The 22,563-nt window shown below is 31.5% G+C and overlaps 1 protein-coding gene across 1 annotated transcript; it reads right to left on the bottom strand.

The window, feature by feature from the left end:
* Positions 1 to 20,648: 20,648 nt before the first annotated feature.
* On the bottom strand, positions 20,649 to 22,016 carry LOC145117016 (high mobility group B protein 3-like). The gene is made up of 6 exons (XM_079053320.1): positions 21,901 to 22,016; positions 21,521 to 21,628; positions 21,344 to 21,401; positions 21,135 to 21,179; positions 20,958 to 21,038; positions 20,649 to 20,861 (listed from the first exon to the last, which is right to left on the bottom strand). The coding sequence occupies exons 1-6, from the start codon at positions 21,951 to 21,953 to the stop codon at positions 20,775 to 20,777; spliced, it is 432 nt and encodes a 143-aa protein (XP_078909446.1). The 5' UTR covers positions 21,954 to 22,016; the 3' UTR covers positions 20,649 to 20,774.
* Between the last annotated feature and the right edge of the window lie 547 nt (positions 22,017 to 22,563).

Raw genomic sequence — 22,563 nt, 5'->3', positions numbered from 1 at the left:
AACCCTAAACCCTAGTTTGTTAATTTCGAAATTAGCCTCTCTCCTCTAGGGTTCTTGTTTTGCAATTCAAAGTTGTATGTTCAATAGTTAAAACATAGATCCAAAGTAGGTTGCATGTGAACTTAGGAATTGTTTTCTAGTTTATTTGTTGTACCTAAAACCCATCACATATGTCATCATCAGATCCGATTTTTAGGGGGATTCACGTTTTTCGTGTTAGTATAAATATGACCTCGTGGGTCCTATTTATTCCACACCTAAAAAAACACAACCTTCTCTTCTCATCCATCTGCAACACACAATTTTCTTCATGCTTTCTAAATAAGTGCCTTTGTGTTTATCGGTTCTTCCATAATTGTTGGAATGAAAAATAATTTAACATAAAAGCTTACAACCTTAAAGCGACATAAAACATTTAAGGTCATGAGTCATTCCGTGCAATTTTCAACGGTCAAGATTAATAGTTATCACGTTGGTTTTAATTTATGTTACACATTTTTTTTGCTCCAATAATCGGACAATTTTCTTCTACCTCTTTTTTAGAATCAAATCTTATTGCAAATGATCTATATGATTTCTTTATGAAACTTAGTAATAATAATAATAATAATAACAATAATGAGATTTTATTGTTTTTGATAAACTGATATATAATTCTAAAAATTGTTTTTCGATTTGGTTTTGTTGGAATAATAACAATTCGATATTAGCTCTTAATACTAATCGTCAGATTATTTACTATCTAATCAGAAAATCAAAAAACATACATTAGGTATACATACTTTGTTGACAAAAGTTAAAATTATTGCTAGGGGGTCATGTTCCAGTTGAGTCTTCCAAAAGCCCACCAAAATCTATTGAGTTGGGTCTCACAATGGATGAGAGTCGACTAGCATTTTGTGGTGCTTCACACCCACATAAATACATATCGATTTTAAGCTTCCTATTGTTGTTTTCAGATGAACCTTTCGAAGAAGCACACCTGCATCACCAATAGTTCTTAATAGTGAGATGTCGTTAGTGGCTCTATGACGGGGAAAGGGAATGGATTTCAACAAGTAAGAGTTCGTCCTGTAAGCTCCGATGAGCTGGAATTTCTCCAAGCAAACTTTGTTCCAAAAGGAAGGAATAAATCACGACTAAGTATGGTCACGTTATAGCAATACAACAACTATGACCAGTAAAAAAGAAATAATCTAGTACTTGTTTAACAATTTTTTATGGGTCATGCTAAAAAAACCCTCAAATTGGGGTTTTTAATACATAGTTTTCCGCAAAATCAAAAATGTTTTTCTTTCTCCTCCTTTTCATCTCTCTCTCCCCTCTCTCTCTCACTCACTCTCTCTCTCTCTCTCTCTCTCTATATATATATATATATATATATATATATATATATATATATGGAAGAGTTATTTGGAAAACAAAAAAACCCTAAAAATCATAAAAATGCATAAAAAAATACTTAGAGATCACAAAACTTTTTTTTGAAAGTTTTTTTGAAAAAATCGCAGCTTTTTATACAAAATCGGTGAAAAAAATTTTGAAAAAAAAAATTTTACATAAAAAAAAATTGATTTTTTATTTTTTTTTCAACGAATTTCAACAAAAACCTGCGATTTTTTATAAAAAAAATTAAAAAATATTTTTTGTGATCTCTAAGTATTTTTTTTATGCATTTTTATGTATTTTTAGGGTTTTTTGTTTTCCATAGAACCTAAACCTATATATATATATATATATATATATATATATAGAGAGAGAGAGAGAGAGCTAGGTTCAAATGTGGATTGACATCTATTGTGCGGACGTGTGGACAGTGCTATTCTGTGAGAATGACAAAGAAAATATGTTGTTTGGTAATGTGAATACGTTCAATCTTACATAACTATTGTCGTTATCATGCATTCTCACTAATTAAATCGTGTATAAGGTTATTATATACTTTTTTTATTATTCGCATTCTGTCAGAATGTTTATTGAGTCGTATTCTGTAAGAATGAAAATGATTAAAAAACGATGCATGAGAACAAAAATGAATAAGAATTAGTAAGAATGAATGAAAATGACGATAGTTGTGTAAGGTTGAACGTATTCACATTAACAAACAACCTATTATCTTAGTAATTCTCATAAAATAGCATTGTCCACACGTCCGCACAATAGTTGTCCATCCACATTATAACGTAGCCCTATATATATATATATATATATATATATATATATATATATATATATATATATATATATATAGGTTTAGGTTCTATGGAAAACAAAAAACCCTAAAAAAAACCCTAAAAATAAAAAAAATATGCATAAAAAAAATATTTAGAAACTAAAAAAAATAAAAAATCAAGTTTGTTTTTTTTTTTTTTTTTAATTTTTTTTTCAAAATTTTTTTCAGCGAATTTCTTTAAAAACATGCGATTTTTTCATAAAAAAAGTCAAAAAAAAGTTATGTGATCTCTAGGTATTTTTTTATGCATTTTTATGATTTTTAGGGTTTTTTTGTTTTCCAAATAACCCTTTCCTAGGTTTAGGTTCTATGGAAAACAAAAAACCCTAAAAATCAAAAAAATGCATAAAAAAATATTTAGAGATCACAAAAAAAAAAATTTGAATTTTTTTATAAAAAATCGTAGCTTTTTATTAAAATTCGCTGAAAAAAAAATCAAGTTTTTTTTTTCAAAATTTTTTTCAGCGAATTTCTTTAAAAACCTACGATTTTTTCATAAAAAAAGTCAAAAAAAAGTTATGTGATCCCTAGGTATTTTTTTTATGCATTTTTATGATTTTTAGGGTTTTTTAGGGTTTTTTTGTTTTTCCAAATAACCCTTCCCTATATATATATATATATATATATATATATATATATATATATATATATATATATATATATATATATATATTACATTACTATTTATTCTATCTTATTTTTAGTAGAAAATATAAGACGGTTTTTTCATAATTCTTTTAGTATTTTTTTCTAATGTTATTTACTATTTATTCTAATTCAGTTTAATATAAAAATCATTATATTTTTAATACTTAACAAATAAAAAGTTTATTTGATAACCATTTATAGCCTTATTTATCATGAGTTTATATACGTAAATATATAATCAATTTTAGGCTATCAGAGTTCGATTAAATCTGAACAAGTTATTATCTGTTTTTTTGCATCAGATACGGATTTATAGTTTAACTATTAAACGAACAATTTTTATTACGATACGAACATGACGTAAAGTAGTTAAAAATATTTACATGTTGTAAAAATACTTTACACAAAAAAATCGTAAGTTGTAAAAAAAGTTATAAATTCGGATGAACTGGCTTCGTATAAACAAACAAAATTTTAAAAGGTTATGAGTAATGTCAGTTTTTAGGCAATCGCATTCCAACCAAATAACCGGAAAAAAACATTTAAAGTATAAATGAATTACTTGAAAAATTAGTTGATTTTAAATTGGAAATAAAAGATAAATTCAACCACATAATTATTTGTAAAAATCTTTAGAAAATAAATAAAAAAAGATAAAGTTAGAAAAATAAATACTTTAACTTCAAAATAATCGAAGTAATATTTTTTTAATAATAAGATATATTTAAATATAAATAATCTAAAGAATTAATTTAATAAAAATAAAAGAGATAATAACTATAAACATATTTTTAAAAAGTATATTAAAAATAGAAAAAATAAAAGAAAAAACATAATAATTAAAAGATGATTAAAATGTGATGTGAAAGAGGGTTTTTTAAGAATCTTAATTTATAAAAAAAAAAAAAAAAAAACTTTTTTTGTAGTCAAATTAGGTGTCTAAGTCCATAACTATCCATTAATTGATAGTAACACACTCCTTTTGGGTTGCCCTCAACCTAGCAATTGGACATGATTATTTTAGAGAAGGAGATTAATTTATTATATGAATAATAAATTAAATAAATGGTTTATTAATGTGTTATGAAAATAATATATTAATTAGAAATCATATTATTTAATTAATAATTAATCAGAAATTAATTGAAATTAATTTCGGGATTAATTGGACTAATTAAAAATACAATGACCGTTTTGTTATTTGTTAATAGTTGAGAAATGAATGCTCTAGAACCTCTTGAAAGAGGTGGACAAAAATCTCTAGGGAAATCCTAGGAGATTTCATCCAAGGCCCCTTCGACAAGGGGGTTGGGCTACTTGGTCACCAAGCAAATAATCTAGGGTATATCCATTAAACCCTAGCTTTGACACCAAGTTTCCTCAACTATTTAAGGAGTCCCCTAGCCCTTGTTTTTGTCCCATGCCTTCCCTCTACAAGCGTTGGAAGAAAATTATATATTCCTTATCCTCTCTCTTATATTGTCCTCTTGCTAGCTTGGGTGTGATTCCATTAGAGGCACGACACTTGTGGTGCTTGCTTCCAAGAGATCTTCCAACTAAAATATATGTAATCCTAAAACCCTTTCGTCACAATTTCGAACATTGTCTAGGGTTTGTAGGTTTCTTTTTGATGTTCTTAGTTATAGTTTCAATAGAGAAAACGTAGATCCTATTTAGGTTACATGCAAACTCAAGGGTTTTAATTTTGTTTGTTTACCTAAATCTCATCAGTGGTATCAGAGCGTTTGGTTTGTTTTATGTTGAATAGCTATAATACAATAATATATCAATTAGGGTTTATAGAAATTAAACCCTAAAATGTCATGAATTTCGAATAGGGTTATGGTTTTAGAAACCCTAGCACCCTTCCCCAAGTTTTCGATATTTAGGGCTAGGGTTTTGAAACCCTAGCCTTCCTCCCAAAGTTCTCGAAAAAGGCAAGGTGTTTAGGGTTTCTAAATTTTGGTAATTATTATTTTACTTGCCTGAAAAGAAATAATTAAAATTAGAATAAATCCTATATACCTAATTTTCAAAAATTAGAGGGTAAGGATTATGATTAAATTATTTAATTAATTTAATTAGATAATCCTTAATTTATTTAATTAATTATTAATTAAAAGATAATAATTAAATCATTATTTGTTTATTTTATATTTAATTAATTAGTTATTAATTTTGAAATTTAAAAATATAAACCCTAGTATTTTGAAAAAGTTTTAAAATACACCTTGTAATATATGTAAAATTAAAAGTTTAATAATTACTATATGTACAAGACTAAGTCAGTCAAATCTCTAGTACGCATCATTCATGAAGGTAGTCTATAAGGGGGGGGGGGTATAAGGAAACTGCCTATAAAATAGTAGTTGAATGAGTGCACACTCTCACCTACCGCTTCCTTAATTAGTGGAGGGTCGTTAGTCGAACGGATTTGATAGGACAATTAATTCTCATTAAATAATGATATTAAAAAGTACTAGAACTTTTTATTAAAATCCCAAATCTAGTTACTTTAGGAAAATGTGAAAAGTATGCTAATCCATGAAAACACACATCATGCTTTATATTTCGTTAGTGGAGCGTGTGTGGTTAACCGGCACACTAATAGGGACTATAAAGAGATATGATGGGCATCTCAAGAATTATCATTGTTAATGGAGCGTGTGTGGTTAACCGACACATCAGTATGAGATGATAAATGACATCGAGGTTGCCAAGCGGGTTTGCATGGTTATTCACGTCTCGTTTATGATCATCGGCATCTCAGTCACAAAAGTGAGAGCATAATCCGAGATTAAACATGTCATTGATAAGAATCAATGAATCTCAAACGATCTAGGTGTTTCATAAGATTGGAATTGGTAAAAGCCTTACCTACCTAAAATAGATTCGAATTTGATTACGACATCTCTCTTCAACGTTCGAATCGAAAATATGGATCCTAACCTTAATTTAAATTTACGGGTATAATTAAGGATTAAAATCAACAAACTTGAATTTATTTTCCTCCTAATTTTAAAATATCTTATGAAGATAGAAATAGTCTTCCTCATTCTTAAAAAAATAGTTTTCCTCAATATTTTAGAGATGGTCTTCCAATTTCAAGTCAAGGTAAAAAATGTTTTCCCCTCCTTAGGAAATGATGGAACTAAACATCATTTCCTCCCGTGACTCTCCCAACGTCACGTTTTTCTCAAGTTGAAAGATACGAGATTACTCAATCCCTATTGGCATATAAACATCAAGATGGAAAATTTGTGTGTATACATGCTCTGAAAAGAAATTGTACATTGACAAGTTAGATAGATTGGGTGCCGTTTCCCAAGGGAGAAAGCCATTAATTTGTTTTTCCTCTTGCTTCCTAAGTCATGTGGTTAGTTTGTTAAAAACTTTCATATGAGGAATCTTGATGTGACCCTAATTGATCTGACCCAAATGTTGCTGAAGCAGAAATGCTTAAAAGCACATCAAAAGCGGAGATGCTTATTGGATCTAATTCCAAGGTTTCCATGGGCATTGAAAATGGTCACATGGTGATTTAGAAAAGATTTCTCTTCCCAATGGAAAGGGGTCGTCCAAGATCAAACTGTTTGATCGTATGGTAAAGAGAAATGGCTAGTTCTGGGATCGTTCCATGTGTTGACCTCAAAGATTCCATTTGTTTTACTACCAATTGAAGTGACATTGGAAACAAAGTTGCCCAAAATGCTTGAAAGATCTTAGAGATAGTAAAGTCAAGTCGTGTGACTCTACTTCAAGTACATCCATTATCTGACTCCATTGTTTTATAGGTTCCTATTCATACACTCTTAATACATGATGTGATGATCGCATTTTGATAGTATTAAAGGAAGAAGGAAGCTTAAGCAAGGTAAGCTAAATCTGATCGTGAGAAATGGACCTTGCTCACATGGTTGGAAGATCATAATTTGGAGCTGCTACTAAGGAGTTAGGATAATTTAATAGATTGCTATTACTCTTAGGAGATGTGTAGAAACATAGTTTTCATTTTATGCGTTGTAAGGACAAGTTCCAAATTTCGTTTATCTTCAATAAAAGTGAAATTTTGGTTTATCTAGTTGCCTTATTTATATTTCCTTGTAATAACATTTATGAAAGTGTTGGTTACATTTCTAATATTACCAATATTAATTGTGGGTTTAATTCTTATGATATCACTTATGGAATTGTCAGAATTAACCAAGTGAGAAGAAATCTCATCACCTACTGGATAGATACCTAGTGTTGTACAAGTCACATTGTATAGTTTATGAGAATCTTGTTCATTGCAAAATTATCACTAATTCATTGATCACATGTTTATGTGAGTCAAGTGAAAGACTAATGGATCTAGTACATGTTGATATGGACTATTCATATCCACCACGAAGGATGATAACTCTATTCGTCATGATTTACTGGTGTTTCAATAAATATGGTTGTGTTTATAAGATTAAGCATAATTCTGATACTTTGAAAAGATTCAAAGAGTAGCAGAACGAAAAAGAAGAATCTATTAGGCAGAAAGATAAAAGTTTCTCCAATCTGAAAGGAAATGAGAGTACTTTATTATCATGTTTTATGATCATCTTAGTAATTCAATACAAGAAAAAGATGAAATAACTATGGAAAATTTTGTAGCTAAAACATGGTATTTCGTAGTTAAACATCATTAGAGACGGAATTTGCTATGTAACCATTCTATAGCAAAATTCTTTGTTAGTAAAGGTTTGTTACGGAATCTGTAGGACTTTCGCAATGGAATTTACAATGAAGTTATTTCGTAGCAAAATAGCTATGAAACACATCCGTAGCAATGTCGTATTAAATTACCTACAATTTTTTCCATAGCAAGTCCGTAACAAATTAACTACGACAAGGTCACTAGTTAATCTGTCACGATTTAACTACAAACTAACCCCGTAGCTAATTTTTGTAGCAAATCGACTACGGGTAATGTCGTAGCAAACATTTCATAGTGAATTTACTACGATCTAATTTCATAGCAAATATGTCGTGGTAAATTTACCACAACCTACTCCAGTTGCAGACAAAATGTGATGGAATACATTTCATAGCAAAATCCATTGCAATTCAACTACATAATAATTGAGTAAAAATATTCATAGTAAGTTCGTAAAAAATCAATAGCAGAAAATAATGACAAAATTAATTATAATACATACAAACCTAACTCAATTTTTTTTTCGAAGCAAATTTATAACAAAATCAATATTATGAAATTGCAATAAGCAATTAAAGAAATTACATAGATTATTAATAAAAACATAGTTTATCATCAAATGAAATTTCACTTTGTCCAAAACCCCAATCAAATTAATCTAATAGTCAAACTCAACTGGAAATCCTAAACATGCAATCTAGTGTGACCATGTTTTTTTTATTTTTTTTCCTCTAGTTTCTGGATCTTCGTATCAAGATGATGTTTTTCCGAACTTGTATACATTGAAATGCATGTTTGAGAAGAGTTTTTAGGAAAAATGGACCTGCCATATGATCATGTCCTCAAACAGCAGCTCGCTTTCAGGAACTTCCTCTCCTAGTAGTGCCAAATCCGTACGTGGAGACACAAACAAATCCTACAATGTTATAATTGCATCAATATATAGTTTATACAAATATACAATATATTTTATGTTCCTATTATTAAATAAATTAAAAATAAACTTACATGAACTTCTTTAGCTTTATCAACTTGAAACGTCTTTGCGTCATGATCCTTAGTATGAGTAAACATGAATACCTCATAGCATGAAGGAGCTTGTTCCGTATATTCCTCCTACATTAATATCATATATATGTCAAATCTCACCACAAGATGTAATGAAAGAAACATATTATCAGACTAGACTATAATACTTTACATTAACCAATAAGAAATCAAGAAGGTAGTTATATTATAAGGATATTTTATGATGATATAATACTCTTCATAAAGTAATCATAAATAAAAATGAATGTAATATGTGATAATAAATAGACCTCCAATATATCAAATGAAAATAAGATGCTAAAAATGATATTAACCAATAAGAAACACTTACCGAATCTCAATCAAAAGTCGAAAGTGCAGCTTAATATAACTGTCCAGGTGTCTACAAGATTTGCCTTTACACCTGCACATGATGAAAGGTTCATTTCCATTTCAATACATTTTCTATAAAAATAAGCTATGCTAAGGTAATGCAAAAAACTTGTATATTAAAAAATATAATTAAATTAGTTTTCTTTTTTACTCCTGACCAAGAGTAATAACAAAAAGATAAAATAATATTCAACAACAATACATAACTTTTAGTTGTATAACAGGGAAAGTTCGAAGGGAAGGAGAAGAGGGCGTTGCTACATTTTTAACAAAAGTTAAGCACAAAAAAGTTTTTGGATATGGTCTTAACATAGATTGGCTCATTTAACACAATAAAAATTATTAGAACATGAAAACGGATAAAATCAAATGAAGTAGAATGCACCTTTCGATTATCTTCAAGAATACGTGAAAAGTAGTTTAGTAACTATGATTCCCAGAAGTAGGTCAAAATTTCGTGCCAATATGTAGGGTTATGGAAAGATAAATGAAGTGTTAATTATTATTAAAAGAAGGTAACAAAGGTATTGTAAAATCTTCAAGTAGTTTACAATAATACGCCTCAGATTGGATTTTAACTTTGTAGCTCAAACTTTAAGGGTTTTAGGTTCATAAAAAACGGATGTTTGCATCAGTATAAAACATGATACTATAGTAATCTCCTCCCCTTTCAGATTGGAGAAACTTTTATCTTTGTGCCTAATAGATTCTTCTTATTCGTTCTGTCACTCTTTGAAACTTTTCAAATATCAGAATTATGCTTAATCTTATAAACACAACCATATTTACTGAAAGCATAAGTAAATCATGACGAATAAAGTTATCATCCTTTGTGGTAGATCTGAATAACCCACATCAGTGTGTATTAGATCCTTTAGTCATTCATTTGACTCACATAAACAAGTGATCAATGAATTAGTCATAATCTTCCAACGATCAAGATTCTCATACATTACACTATTTAACAAGAATCAAATCCACAATTAATATTTCTGATAATAGAAATGTAACCAACACTCTCATAAATGCAATTGCAAGGAAATACAAAGTAAACTTGATAAATCAACAATTTAAAACATGTATAAAATCGTTCATCCAGCATAGAAAGCAAGTATTCAAATAATATGCATACATAGCACGGAATATATATAAAATACTTCATATCTATGTGTAAGATGAAAGTAACTATGCACTCACTTGCAAATGTGGTAACTCTGTACTCGGGGATCACTTCGTTTACTTTAAAACAAATTTCCGTTGACAAAACCTAGTATCATTTCCACTAGAGTTTAGTCTAATGTTCAACGAGACGAATTAATAGTCTAGCTATTATTACTATTATATAAGCGTTAAACAATACTCTTCACCCACTATGTACAGACAGGGTCCAGACATGAAACACCGGAGGGCAGGATCATTTTGGCATATAGCACTTCTGAAATCCAAGAACCCAGGCGGCCCTTCAAACCGGATTTCCCGTACCGCGAGTGGTTAAAAAGATATTATAACGACACTTATATAACTCATAATAATAGCTCAAATAATTATTATAAGGTCCTATTAACGTTACTATATTTAAATAAAAGCTATATTAAAAATTAGGTAGGCGTTCTTTTGTTTAACGTATACTACAACTTTTGTTTAGATCACTAAGGCCAAAAAGTCCTCTATCGTATATTCACTATTTACGTCTCCCGGTGCCGTGTCGGTTTTGCCGTAAAACTTCGACGGGCCATAACTTCTTCGTTATAACTCGGATTTCGGCGTTCTTTATATGTACGGAACCCTTGTAACATATACTACCACTTGGTTAAGATTAATCCTTATAAATAATATTCCATCAATAACTCATTTTTGATGCTTATTGTCTCTAAATTGACTAGCCCGGATCTACGGGCGTTACAATTATCTCCCCCTTAGGATGATTACGTCCCGGAATCATCAACGAAACAGGGCTTATACAATGACTCCCTATGTTAACTCTTCATCCTAGATAATAATCGTAACTTCTATGTTGCTTCGAACGAGTATTTAACTCTTGGACTGCTTGACTGCAGGCGGTGCTCGATCTTGCACCTGCTCCCTATCTCACGTTAGACTCCAAATTATGACCTTCAAGTCACAATCTCGATCCTTACTGGAGACTGCTTTTTCTTCTTAACAAACTTAAGATAAGTTCTTTTATTACTACAATGGACCGATGTGTCATATTCTAATGACCTATCATCGCATGTTGCAACGCTTAGACTCAGGTCTCTTAGAGTCAAATTCCAGAACAGACTATACCTTCCTTCATGTTCTAATCACATCTTAAAAGGTAGCATTTCTAGCTACAAGAAACTATCGCGATACCTCTACTATTCGCTTTGATTATCTTTTATTTCAATCTTCCGGCTTAAGTCAGATGCTACATCGAACTTGGTTCTCTGAACCACGTAACATACTCATCGTAGTCGGACTCAATTTGATATGACCACTAGGGTCGGAATAACAATCATCTTCTTAGTCATTACCGAAACAATGGTAATAACATACATGAATAAAACGGAATCAACTACTAGCTTCTTGGTAACCTTGTGACTTTCCCTGATCCAAGTGTGAGTCCTGTGCTTCCAGTAGTATAGGCCTCTACTACCATTCACACCTACTCATACTCGTCCCAAGTATTGTCTCGCAGTTTTCCAAGTCACCATACAAGAAAAGCACATAACAACTTAACACATCAGATAGCAAAACGAAGGTTTTATATTATTCCTTGAAACGATTACATAGGTGTTCAAGTTCACCCTAGACTATGCCTCTATTAGGCTACACCATACGATACTATGGCTACTACATAACTCGATCTTCGGATATGAAGTCCTCATCCTTGATTCCTCGCGTTGTTATCTGCTTCGTCGAGGATCATGTGGAATACCCTTGGCTTTGGCGGTGCCTCTAGCCTTGCTGCTTCATTTTTCTTTGGGCAGTCTCTAGACATGTGCTCCTTGCTTCCGCATCCGTAGCATACCTTATCATTTTGTGTACAATCCTTGGAATAGTGACCGATCCTCCCACACTTGTAACATGTTGCTTCGCCATCGCATCTTCCGAAGTGCTTCTTCTTACACTTTTAATACCACTTGACTCCATAACTTTGGTTATCTGGGTTAGACTTTGGGAACTTTCCTTTCTTATCAGGTCTTGAGGATTCTTCAAGCTTCATCTTCTCGCCAACTTCAGCTTTTTCCAGACCCCTTTCCCTTATTTGGGTCTCAACATTCTTGGCTGCCCAGATGGCGGCTTTCAAAGTGGTTGCTTGCTTGACCATTGGACCAAAGTCCGCTGGTAATCCATGGGCAAACTTGTTGACCTTGGAGAGTTCAGTTGGAACTAAGTAAGGAACAAGCTTCATTTTCTCTGTAAAACTTGCAGCGTACTCGGTAACGCTCATTCTTCCTTTCTTTAGGTTCTGAAACTCGTTGTTGATCTCTAGTAGATCCTGCTCAGAGCAATATTGCATTTTTAGTTGCACCAGGAAATCTTCCCAAGACATATTGCTTGCTTCTCCTTTGGGCATCGTATCTGCCAATAACTTCCACCAGCTCAAGACTCCGGTCTTTAGTATTCTGACCGCAAAGACGGTTTTCTGCTTGTTGCTACAGTCGCAACTCTCAAACACCATCTCCATTTCGGAGATCTAGTCCATAATCTCTACAGGCTTCAGGCTTCCTAAGAGACTCGGTGGTTTTGCACTCAAGAAGTTCTTATACATTCGCCCATCCTTGTCGTTTCCCCTCTCCGGGCCATTTCTTCGTTCTCCTTAAGTCCCAGCTTGACTCACAGGGCGGGTGTAGTTCCCTTCCTCCGATTGCCCAGGGACCAGTTCAGGTTGTACGATCGGTATTGTAGCTTCCTCTCGGTTCTGTTGAAGTAAGCGTCTGGTCTCCTCCATTTGACGATCCAACATCATTTGGATCATCGCTTGTACTCCGGCCATAGTGATTGGCTCAGGAGCGGCTACCACAACAGGTATTTGCTCAATCACTGGGGGTTGATTCCTGTTTCCGTTCGCGTTTCCGGCTCCACTTCGGGTTCTTTCCATTTCGATCTTATACACCAAATTAGGCATTTGGTGTGAACTGACGAGAATTAAGATAGGAAAGATTTTATTTACGATCGACGTGTAAACCTCCCCATCACTCCGAAAAGTTACATGCCAGTTCTAATACCGTATTTAAACGTTTAGAAATCTGAACACATAAAGTTTCCAGATCCGGTCGGCAACAGACCATAGATCCGATCATACATTTAGCATCATAAATCATTTAGCACATAAAAGCATGTTAGGCATTTTCCCTAAATTAGCTAGTGCTTGTGTCTATTCAGGTGTATTACCTAAATTTTATTAGACACACTCCTCACGATCATCGCTTAGCATTCTAAGTTTAAGTCTAGAAATAAATCCATATTCCAAGTTCGCTTAAACTAATGTTCTGATACCAACTGTGACATCCTCATTTTCACGGCCAAAAAAGACCGATTTGTTTATGCTTTATTTTGAAAATCAGAGTAACCTTTTAAAGAAAAGTTTTGCGGAATTTGTTCCCAGAAAAACATGATAAATACGTTATCAAGCATTTCCGAAGAAATGTATTTTATTCATTTTTAAAACATTGGGATGTCATCGTCAATACAGAAACATAAGCATAAACAGAACTTACATTCATTATCACTAGTGATTTACATCTCCTTAATCTCTCAGTGTAATGTAACTTCATATCGTCACTTGTGATACAAATAAACTAAGTTGGTGAGGTTGGGAAACCTGGTGAGTACATAGGGTTTTCAATCCACAATAATATAATTATTATGTTTAATCATCAAACAATTAACCCAATTACCCATCCCCATTATCTTCGTTATTCTTAAGGGTCTACCCTAAGAATCATCTATCCTGCATTCATTCATTCGGAAGTCCATCGCTTCCAGGGTTCATATGACAGGCACTAAGTCCATAGCTGCCAATGCTCGTTCGTAAAGCACTAAATCCATAGCTGCTAAACTTTATTTATCGGGCACTAAGTTCATAGCTACCACCGTTTATCTAACATGTACTAAGTCCATAGCTACCATCGTTTCTCTAACAGGTACTAAGTCCATAGCTACCAGTGTTTATCTAATAGGCACTAAGTCCATAGCTGCCGATGTTATTTATTAGGCACTAAGTCTATAGCTGCCAATGTTTTCTCTTACCATCTTTCATCTCCCATCGTTCATCTACCCATGTTTTACCCAACATATTCGTAGATATAATATACATATACAGTTTAAATCATTTAAAACATGTATAAAATCAATCATCCAGCATAGAAAGCAAGTATTCAAATAATATGCACACATAGCACGTAATATATATAAAATATTTCATATCTATGTGTAAGATGAAAGTAACTATGCACTCACTTGCAAAGGTGGTGACTCGGTACTAGGACATCACTTCGTTTACTTTAAAACAAATTTCCATTGACAAAACCTAGTATCATTTCCACTAGAGTTTAGTCTAATGTTCAACGAGACGAATTAATAGTCTAGCTATTATTACTATTATATAAGCGTTAAACAATACTCTTCACCCACTATGTACAGACATGGGTCAGACATGAAACACCGGAGGGCAGGATCATTTTGGCATATAGCACTTCTGAAATCCAACAACCCAGGCGGCCCTTCAAACCGAATTTCCCGTACCGCGAGTGGTTAAAAAGATATTATAACGACACTTATATAACCCATAATAATAGCTCAAATAATTATTATAAGGTCCTATTAACGTTACTATATTTAAATAAAAGCTATATTAAAATTAGGTAGGCGTATCTTACCTACGAGGGGGTTTGGCTAGAAGCCGTGCTCTACAGGGGCAGAACTTCCGAGCCGAAAGCTCTTCTTCTCGGAGCCGTCGAGCGCTCCAGGGCCTTCTTCTAGCGCTAGGGGAGTTTTTGGGAGGTTTAGAGAGAGTGTAGAGAGAAGAAAGAATGGGAAATGTGTGGAGAAAATGAGGGTGGGAGAGGTTCTATTTATAGGGTGAAATATGGCTGAACTTGGTGTCACATGTCACCATCTGGTGGCAAGACTTGGGGAGAAAGCAATGGCCAAGATTGTGCCACGTCACCCATTTTCGAACATCACACTTCCGACTTCTAAAATCCGTAACTTTCGCATACGAGCTCCGTTTTTGACGTTCTTTATATCCACGCGTAGGTAAAAATAAGTTCTACAACTTTCATTTGGACTCCATCGGCTAATTCTCGAGCGATCTTAAATTTAACAGTAGGAGGAGATTATACTGTTAAATGACCGCGAAAAATTCGTAACTCTTTCATACGGACTCCGTTTTCGTCTTTCTTTTTATCGTTGAATTCCTATTAATAAGATCTTCAAATATCATTTAGGTCGCGTAGGCCAAAAGCCGCTCGATCTAAAATTCGAGTTTCGGGCCGTGCACTGCTGTGCCAAATCTTAGAAAATTCATAACTTCCTCATACGAAGTCAGATTTGGGCGTTCTTTTTATGCACGCTCTCGGTTTAACGTATGTTTAGATCACTAAGGCCAAAAGTCCTCTATCGTAGATTCACTATTTACGTCTCCCGGTGCCGTGCCGGTTGTGTCGTAAAACTTCGACGGACCATAACTTCTTCGTTATAACTCAGATTTCGGCGTTCTTTATATGTACGGAACCCTTGTAACATATACTACCACTTGGTTAAGATTAATCCTTATAAATAATATTCCATCAATAACTCATTTTTGATGCATATTGTCTCTAAATTGACTAGCCCGGATCTACAGGCGTTACATATTTCCAGAAGAACGAGGAAGACCATTGTTGTCTGAACTTGACATCTATAACAGGAGAAAAGAAAATTCAAGTTAGTTGATTTTAATCCTTAATTATTAACCCATAAAATTAAATTAAGGCTAGGATCCATATTTTCGATTCGAACTTTGAAGAGGGATGTCGTAATCAAATTTGAATATATTTTAGGTAGGTAAAGCATTTACCAATTTCAATCTCATGAAACTCCTAGATCTTTGAGATTCATTGAACTATTCAATGACATGTTTAATCTCGATTATGCTCTCACTTTTGTGACTGAGATGCCGAGGATCACAAACGAGATGTGAACAACCATGCAAATTAGCTTGGTACTCTCGATGTCATTTATCATCTAATCAATGTGTCGGTTAGCCACACACGCTCCATCAATCAATGATAATTTACAAGACACACATTGCCACCCTTTAATAGTCCATATTAGTGTTTCGGTTAACCACACACTCCACTAACGACTTATATAAAGTGCAATGTGCAATTTCATGGATTAGCATCAAATTCACATTTTTCCTAAAGTAACTAAGAATGAGATTTTAGAAAATAGTTTAGTTACTTTATATCATTATACTTTTAATGAGATTATGTCATATCAAACCCATTCGACTAACGACCCTCCACCATACAAGAGAGTGGTGGGTAAGAATGGATACTCAATGACAGTCATTTTATAGGTCGCTTCCTTAAATTCCCCTTATAGTATGGCTTCGTGAATGAGGCGTACTAGTGGTTTGACTGACTTTTCTTATACATATAATATATATTAAACTTTTAATTATATACATAGTATAAGGTGTATTTTAAAGCATTTTAAAAGACTAAGGGTTTAATCCTTTAATAAATTAAACTTTTAATTTAATTAAATTTAAACCAATTTACGGATTTATTAATTATCTTTTATTAATCACTTACTTAAATTAATAAAGAAATTCATAATGATGTATTTTAAACTTTTCAAAATACTTGGGTTTTTAATCTTTTCAATTTCGAAATTAAAACAATTAATTTAAATTTAAAAGAATTTGATTTAATAATTATCTATTAATTAAACCTTTAATTAAGTTATTAAATCAAATAAGGATTAGCCAATTAAATTAATCAAATAATTTAACCTAATCCACTCCCCCTAAATTTCGAAATTATGGGAGGGATCTTACAAAATCTTGCAATTATCTTAATAAACAAATAAGAAGATAATTACCAAAAATAAGAAATCCCAACAAAATCCTAATTTTCAAAATTTGGCAAATCTTGGGGAGGAAGGCAAGGATTTCAAATCCTTGCCATAATTTCGAAAATTCATAGGGTTAGGAAACCCTAAAAAAATGAAATCTTGTAGGCCAAGGGAAAAGGGTTACAATCATTTTCCAAAATTTCAAAATCTAGGGTTAGGAAACCCTATATTGCGAAAACCCTAAGTCCAAAAGGGTTTATTTGCCATAAACCGTTATTGATCAAATTCAACAAATTACATCAAATTCAATAGAAAATAAATCTAGGCTCTGATACCACATATGAGTTTTGAGCAAAACAAATAATCCTATGTGTGCATGCAACATTAATAATCTTGGATCTATGTTTTCTGTAATTGAACATACAAATATTGAACATCAAAAGAAAAAACTCTAGGAGGTATCTACTATTTTCAAAAATCATAATAAAAGATAGTAACATACATTTAATTGTTATGTAGTAATAACAATTTGAATCATTAGTGTTGTTGAAGCTTCGAGAGCAAGCACCACAAATGTTGTGCCTACTATTACTGGTAATAATTGTATGTTTAAAACAAAAATACAAGTTTTATGGTTAACAGTGCACAAAAAAAAGTTACGTGACAAAAAATATATAAAATATATAGTTGGTTACGCTTTCAAGTCATTATCCCTTACTTGTAACACCATCCCCATTCATATGAAAATATGAATGTGTTCGATTGATATAAAACTATTAAAATAAGTAAATGTTCTCTCAAATACTTCCCAATACTAACAAGCGTACTCCATCTGGAATGACATTCGGTGTACTTTTTTATTGATTGTTTTCATGTTTTGTATATAGTTTTCGAATAAAATGAAAATATCTTTTTTCAATACAATTTAAATTTAACAAACTGAACAATTATATCTAGATGATAATTCTTATTTTTTATAAGTGTACAATAAAAAAAATATAAACTGTTATTAAAAATTATAATTTTTTTCTCTATAGATTATAATATTGACATAGTTCCACGTCTAGTTCCGATTCTTTATTTATAATCTCTTTAGATTTCGTATTTTTTATTATAAATTTTATTGATTAAATTAAAAAATGATTTTGGTTAGGTTGTTAATGAATGTGAAAATTTGGATTTAATTGGATTGTATAAATAGACGAAAGAGAAATTGGTTTTTAATGAACAGTTATATTGAGTTAAGGTTGGGTTTGAGTTTGTTTGTAAATGAGAATAATTTAAAGAGACATTATTTTAACACTAGTTCACATATTTAATTATTTTCTTGCTAATATGGCATACTTTGCAAAATGATATATGTTCGTGAGATAAAAATGAAAGTCACAAACTGTTAAAAGAAATCGTGAAGTCAAATTAAGATATGTATTTTTTTTTTTTTTGAAAAGTAAATAAAAAATGTTATAGGACGATTGGTTAAGGTATATGCCACAATTCATGATTTTATATAATATTTTCAATTGGATATTTGAATTCCGTAAAAAAAATCAAGTTAACTTGGAAACCATCTACGATAAGCAATGCTTGAGTACATGTCTCGTAGCTCGCTATCATCTCGCGGTTATAATTTCTATTTTTTACGAGAAAATCCAAAACAATTTCATTTTGGAGTCTTCTACTTGCACAAATAGCAACGGGTGCATATATTTAATGATTACGTGTTTGGGATTGTTTATTTTTGTTTATTTAAAACTGTTTATGTTTTTTATGAAGCAATGATTATTAGCTCAAAATAAAATAAGATATAATAGTGATGTAACAAATAGATTGAAATGGATCAGTAAAACCATTTCAAACAAGTAATGTCAAACACCACAACTTATTATATAAAGTGGTTATATTCTAGTAGAAGTCTACAAAAGCAAAATTAAGCATTTTCAAGATTTAGAAAAAAAAAATTAAGGTTTTTTTATTTATTTTATTTATTTTTATTTTTTTTATTTTAAATTTAATAACCACATATTTCTACGAAATAACTGTTGGAGCTCCCTAATGGCCAAAACGGCGATGTTTCAAAAAAAATTATAAAATAATCAAAGCTTGAATTGCAAATACGTCCAAAACGATTTTGTTAAGAAAACAATTTTTGTTGTGTTAAAATTTTCAAAGGAAATGTCCATAACAAAATTGCTTTATGTTGATAAAACAAAGTCATGTTGAGGTTTGACCAAACGAATTTTAATTTGTGAAAAAATGTCCAAAACGATATTGTTTACAAATATACATTAAAAAAAATGTTTTGACATGTGAAATTACCGTCCCCAGCAAAAATATAATGTGGAATTTATAATATTTTTTTTATGAAAAACATGATTTTTTTAGTTAAGCTAACCTTCTTTCGAAAGGTGATGTTCGATTGCTAATTGGATATAAATGTTTTAAGGCTTACAACTATATGATAAAATTCTAAGAATGTAAGGATTCTATTCGGGATCTTAAGATCCTAGCATAAATCTTGTGATTGGGATCGTTTTTGTTTGTAATATTAATATCAAGATCTTAACAACCTAAATCTTCCATATAATTAGATTGCTATTTCCTAAAAAATAATTATCAACTTATAACCATCAAACTTCGTTAATTAAAGAAGTATTTTTTGCAACACCAACTTTTCGAAATCACTCTGCGAGTTACCAAGTAACTTTTCCCAACTCCAAATTATGTGAATTTATTTTAATTTCCGTGTGCATGATATATATTTTCGTGAAATGATGTTAATTTAAAAAAATGACATTCGCCAACTATAAAAAAAATTCTTTGAAATATAATCAAAATATGGTATTGCAAAATAATTACTTAAACAATATGACTTTTTCTATACGTCGGTTGCAGGTCTATCTCCATAGGACCTTTATCGGTGTCTTTTACCAATTTTTTTCCGAAAATAATCTTCAATATGAGAGTTGAACATCGAACAATGGAACTTAATGCGAGCAAGACATCTATATAATTTTTTTTAAACACGGAACTCACGATAGCTAAACATGTTAACCAATTTTACTAAAACTTATTTGGTTTACCTTTAGAAAAAAAAACATTTTTATTAGACGAAAATATTGCAAAAATTAATACTGAAAAAAAAAATCAAATCCGCAAATTGGTGGTCGTATTGATTTAGGTAACGGATTTTACAAGAAAATCCAAAACGACATCATTTTGGAGGCTTTCACACCCTTGCAAAAACAGCAACAGTATTGTGCATAAATGCATATTGCTTATTAAATTTGAAACCATTTTTTTTACCTATATATTTAATAATTGTACTTTTTGTACGACTAACAATGATGAACCTCTTTTTATTTAGAGTTGAAATTGACAAGTAAAAATAATTTTCAACTTCCACATTATGAAATCAAGTCATGATACAAATATTGTTTTGAATCATTAACGTATATTGTGTAAATTATAAAAATAATGTTGTTCATATTCTTTTAATTTACTTACAGTGCTATATGGTGAAATCATAACTTTGATGAATTGTAAACTTTTAGAACAATCATCAAATCTTAAAGGTAGACAAAATTTGAAGATAAGCTAAGTAGATCATTAATGTGATAGACAAATATAGATGACAAATATAGAAATGAGTACAAAATCAACAAAAACTTCATACGAGTTTTATCCACATTATATCATATTAGTAAAACCTGATTTATTATCAAATATAGATCTGACCTAAGAGCTAGCTTCCTGCTCCACGTCATCGTGACTATCGGATGATGATTTTGAGGTTGATCCAGACTTCTCCTTTGAGTTTTCGTTCTGATTGATCATAAACAACATAATTACTTTCATAGAGTTGAGAAAATAATAGATGATTTGATAACAATCTAAAGAAGAAGGTGTAGGAATTATTACGAGATCATCGTTGAACTGTTTCAGAACGATTCCGTACTCTGCTTTCTTCACAGCTGCTTTCTCAACATATGGAGCTTTCTCCTATGAACCAGATAAACATAATCAATAACAATACAAAGGTTATTAGAACAAATTGATGGAAGTTCTGTATTATATAGTTCAGATCTGAGATCTTACAGAGTCGGACATAGCCTTCCACTTCACTCCACCTTCCTTTGCAACCTGTGTAATAAACACCTAAACTCATCAATTCGATATCACGATTATGTTTAATGAACATAAAACGATAGGATCGGTATTTTTGATAGATCATACGAACGGTTTTAATGAAGTTAATGAAACTGAAGAGAAGAGTAAAGGTAAGTGAATGAATCTCTGATACATACGATGGAGACGGATTTGTTATCAGGAAAATTCTCCTTGTATTCCTTCCTGAATTCCTCCCTGCGATATCATGAAAACAGCAACATGAGTTATATTCTAAAACATGAAACAATAATCGATCTCATTCCGATATATATACATAAACCTCGAGAACAGGAAGTATGAACAGAATAGCTTACATGAAGACGAAGAAAGCAGATGGAGGTCGCTTCGGAGCACCGGGATTTTTCTTCGACGCTTTCTCCTTCTTTGCCACACTCTTATCGGACTTCGCCTTCTTCGTTGCCCTTCAACAACATCAAACAACAAGTATGCATATAAACTTCATCAATCACCACAAGCAATCAGATATAAGAACACCGAAAGACGATGAAGAAAAAAACCGATTAACAATCTAGAAATCAATTAACAAATAAATTGAGCAGAGAATATAACATCAAATCTGAAGGAAATTAATCCAAACAATAGATAATGCATGATCGCTACGCTAATGAATCGGATCAATAATCAGTAGAACACGAAGATGATAAAAACATAGAAGAGAAGCGGAGAAAATTACTCAGGATTAAGCTTCTTCTGAGCAATGGTAGCAGTGATCTTAGGTCCTCTCATTTCTCCTTCAATGTTCTGAAACTGAGATCTGGTTTGTACGTTACGAATTGTGAGGGGAGAATGAACAAGTGAGTATTGCATGCCTGACTTTATAGCGTGAGTTGTACGAAATTTTGAAAATTTGGCGGGAAATAATTAGGTTGTTCTTGTTGGAAGTCATGACCGAATTCATATAACTGCTTTTATCGTGACCCGTAAAAGTAATATTATGTCAATTTTTATTCTAAAATAATATTTTTAAGACCAACATAGAACCCTTGGGTTGTTATTATAGTAAGTCGAATTATATTTTGGTTGATTAAATATGTTATTTGATCTATAACAAATAACATAAACTCTTAAAAACTGATTATAAGATTAAAAACACGTTTTAGAAAAAAAAATGACAACTTGATTTTTAAGAATAATTGTATTTGACCCATTTTTTTTTGCATTCTATCACTATCAAGTCCCAAATGAGGCCATTTTGAATTTGAGACATATAATGGTAACGTTCAATTTGCATTAAAAAAAACTCTTTCAACCCTATCTAAAAAATGTTTAGATTCACCATTTTTTTTTCTTTTTTGAAATGACACCATGTTTTTATACATACATAGTGTACTTGTCT

This window comes from Lactuca virosa, chromosome 5, assembly GCF_052849685.1.
Source record: "Lactuca virosa cultivar CGN04683 chromosome 5, Lactuca_virosa_CGN04683_v6, whole genome shotgun sequence".
In the NCBI taxonomy this organism is placed as follows: Eukaryota; Viridiplantae; Streptophyta; class Magnoliopsida; order Asterales; family Asteraceae; genus Lactuca; species Lactuca virosa.
This window is presented reverse-complemented; position numbering and strand designations above follow the sequence as displayed.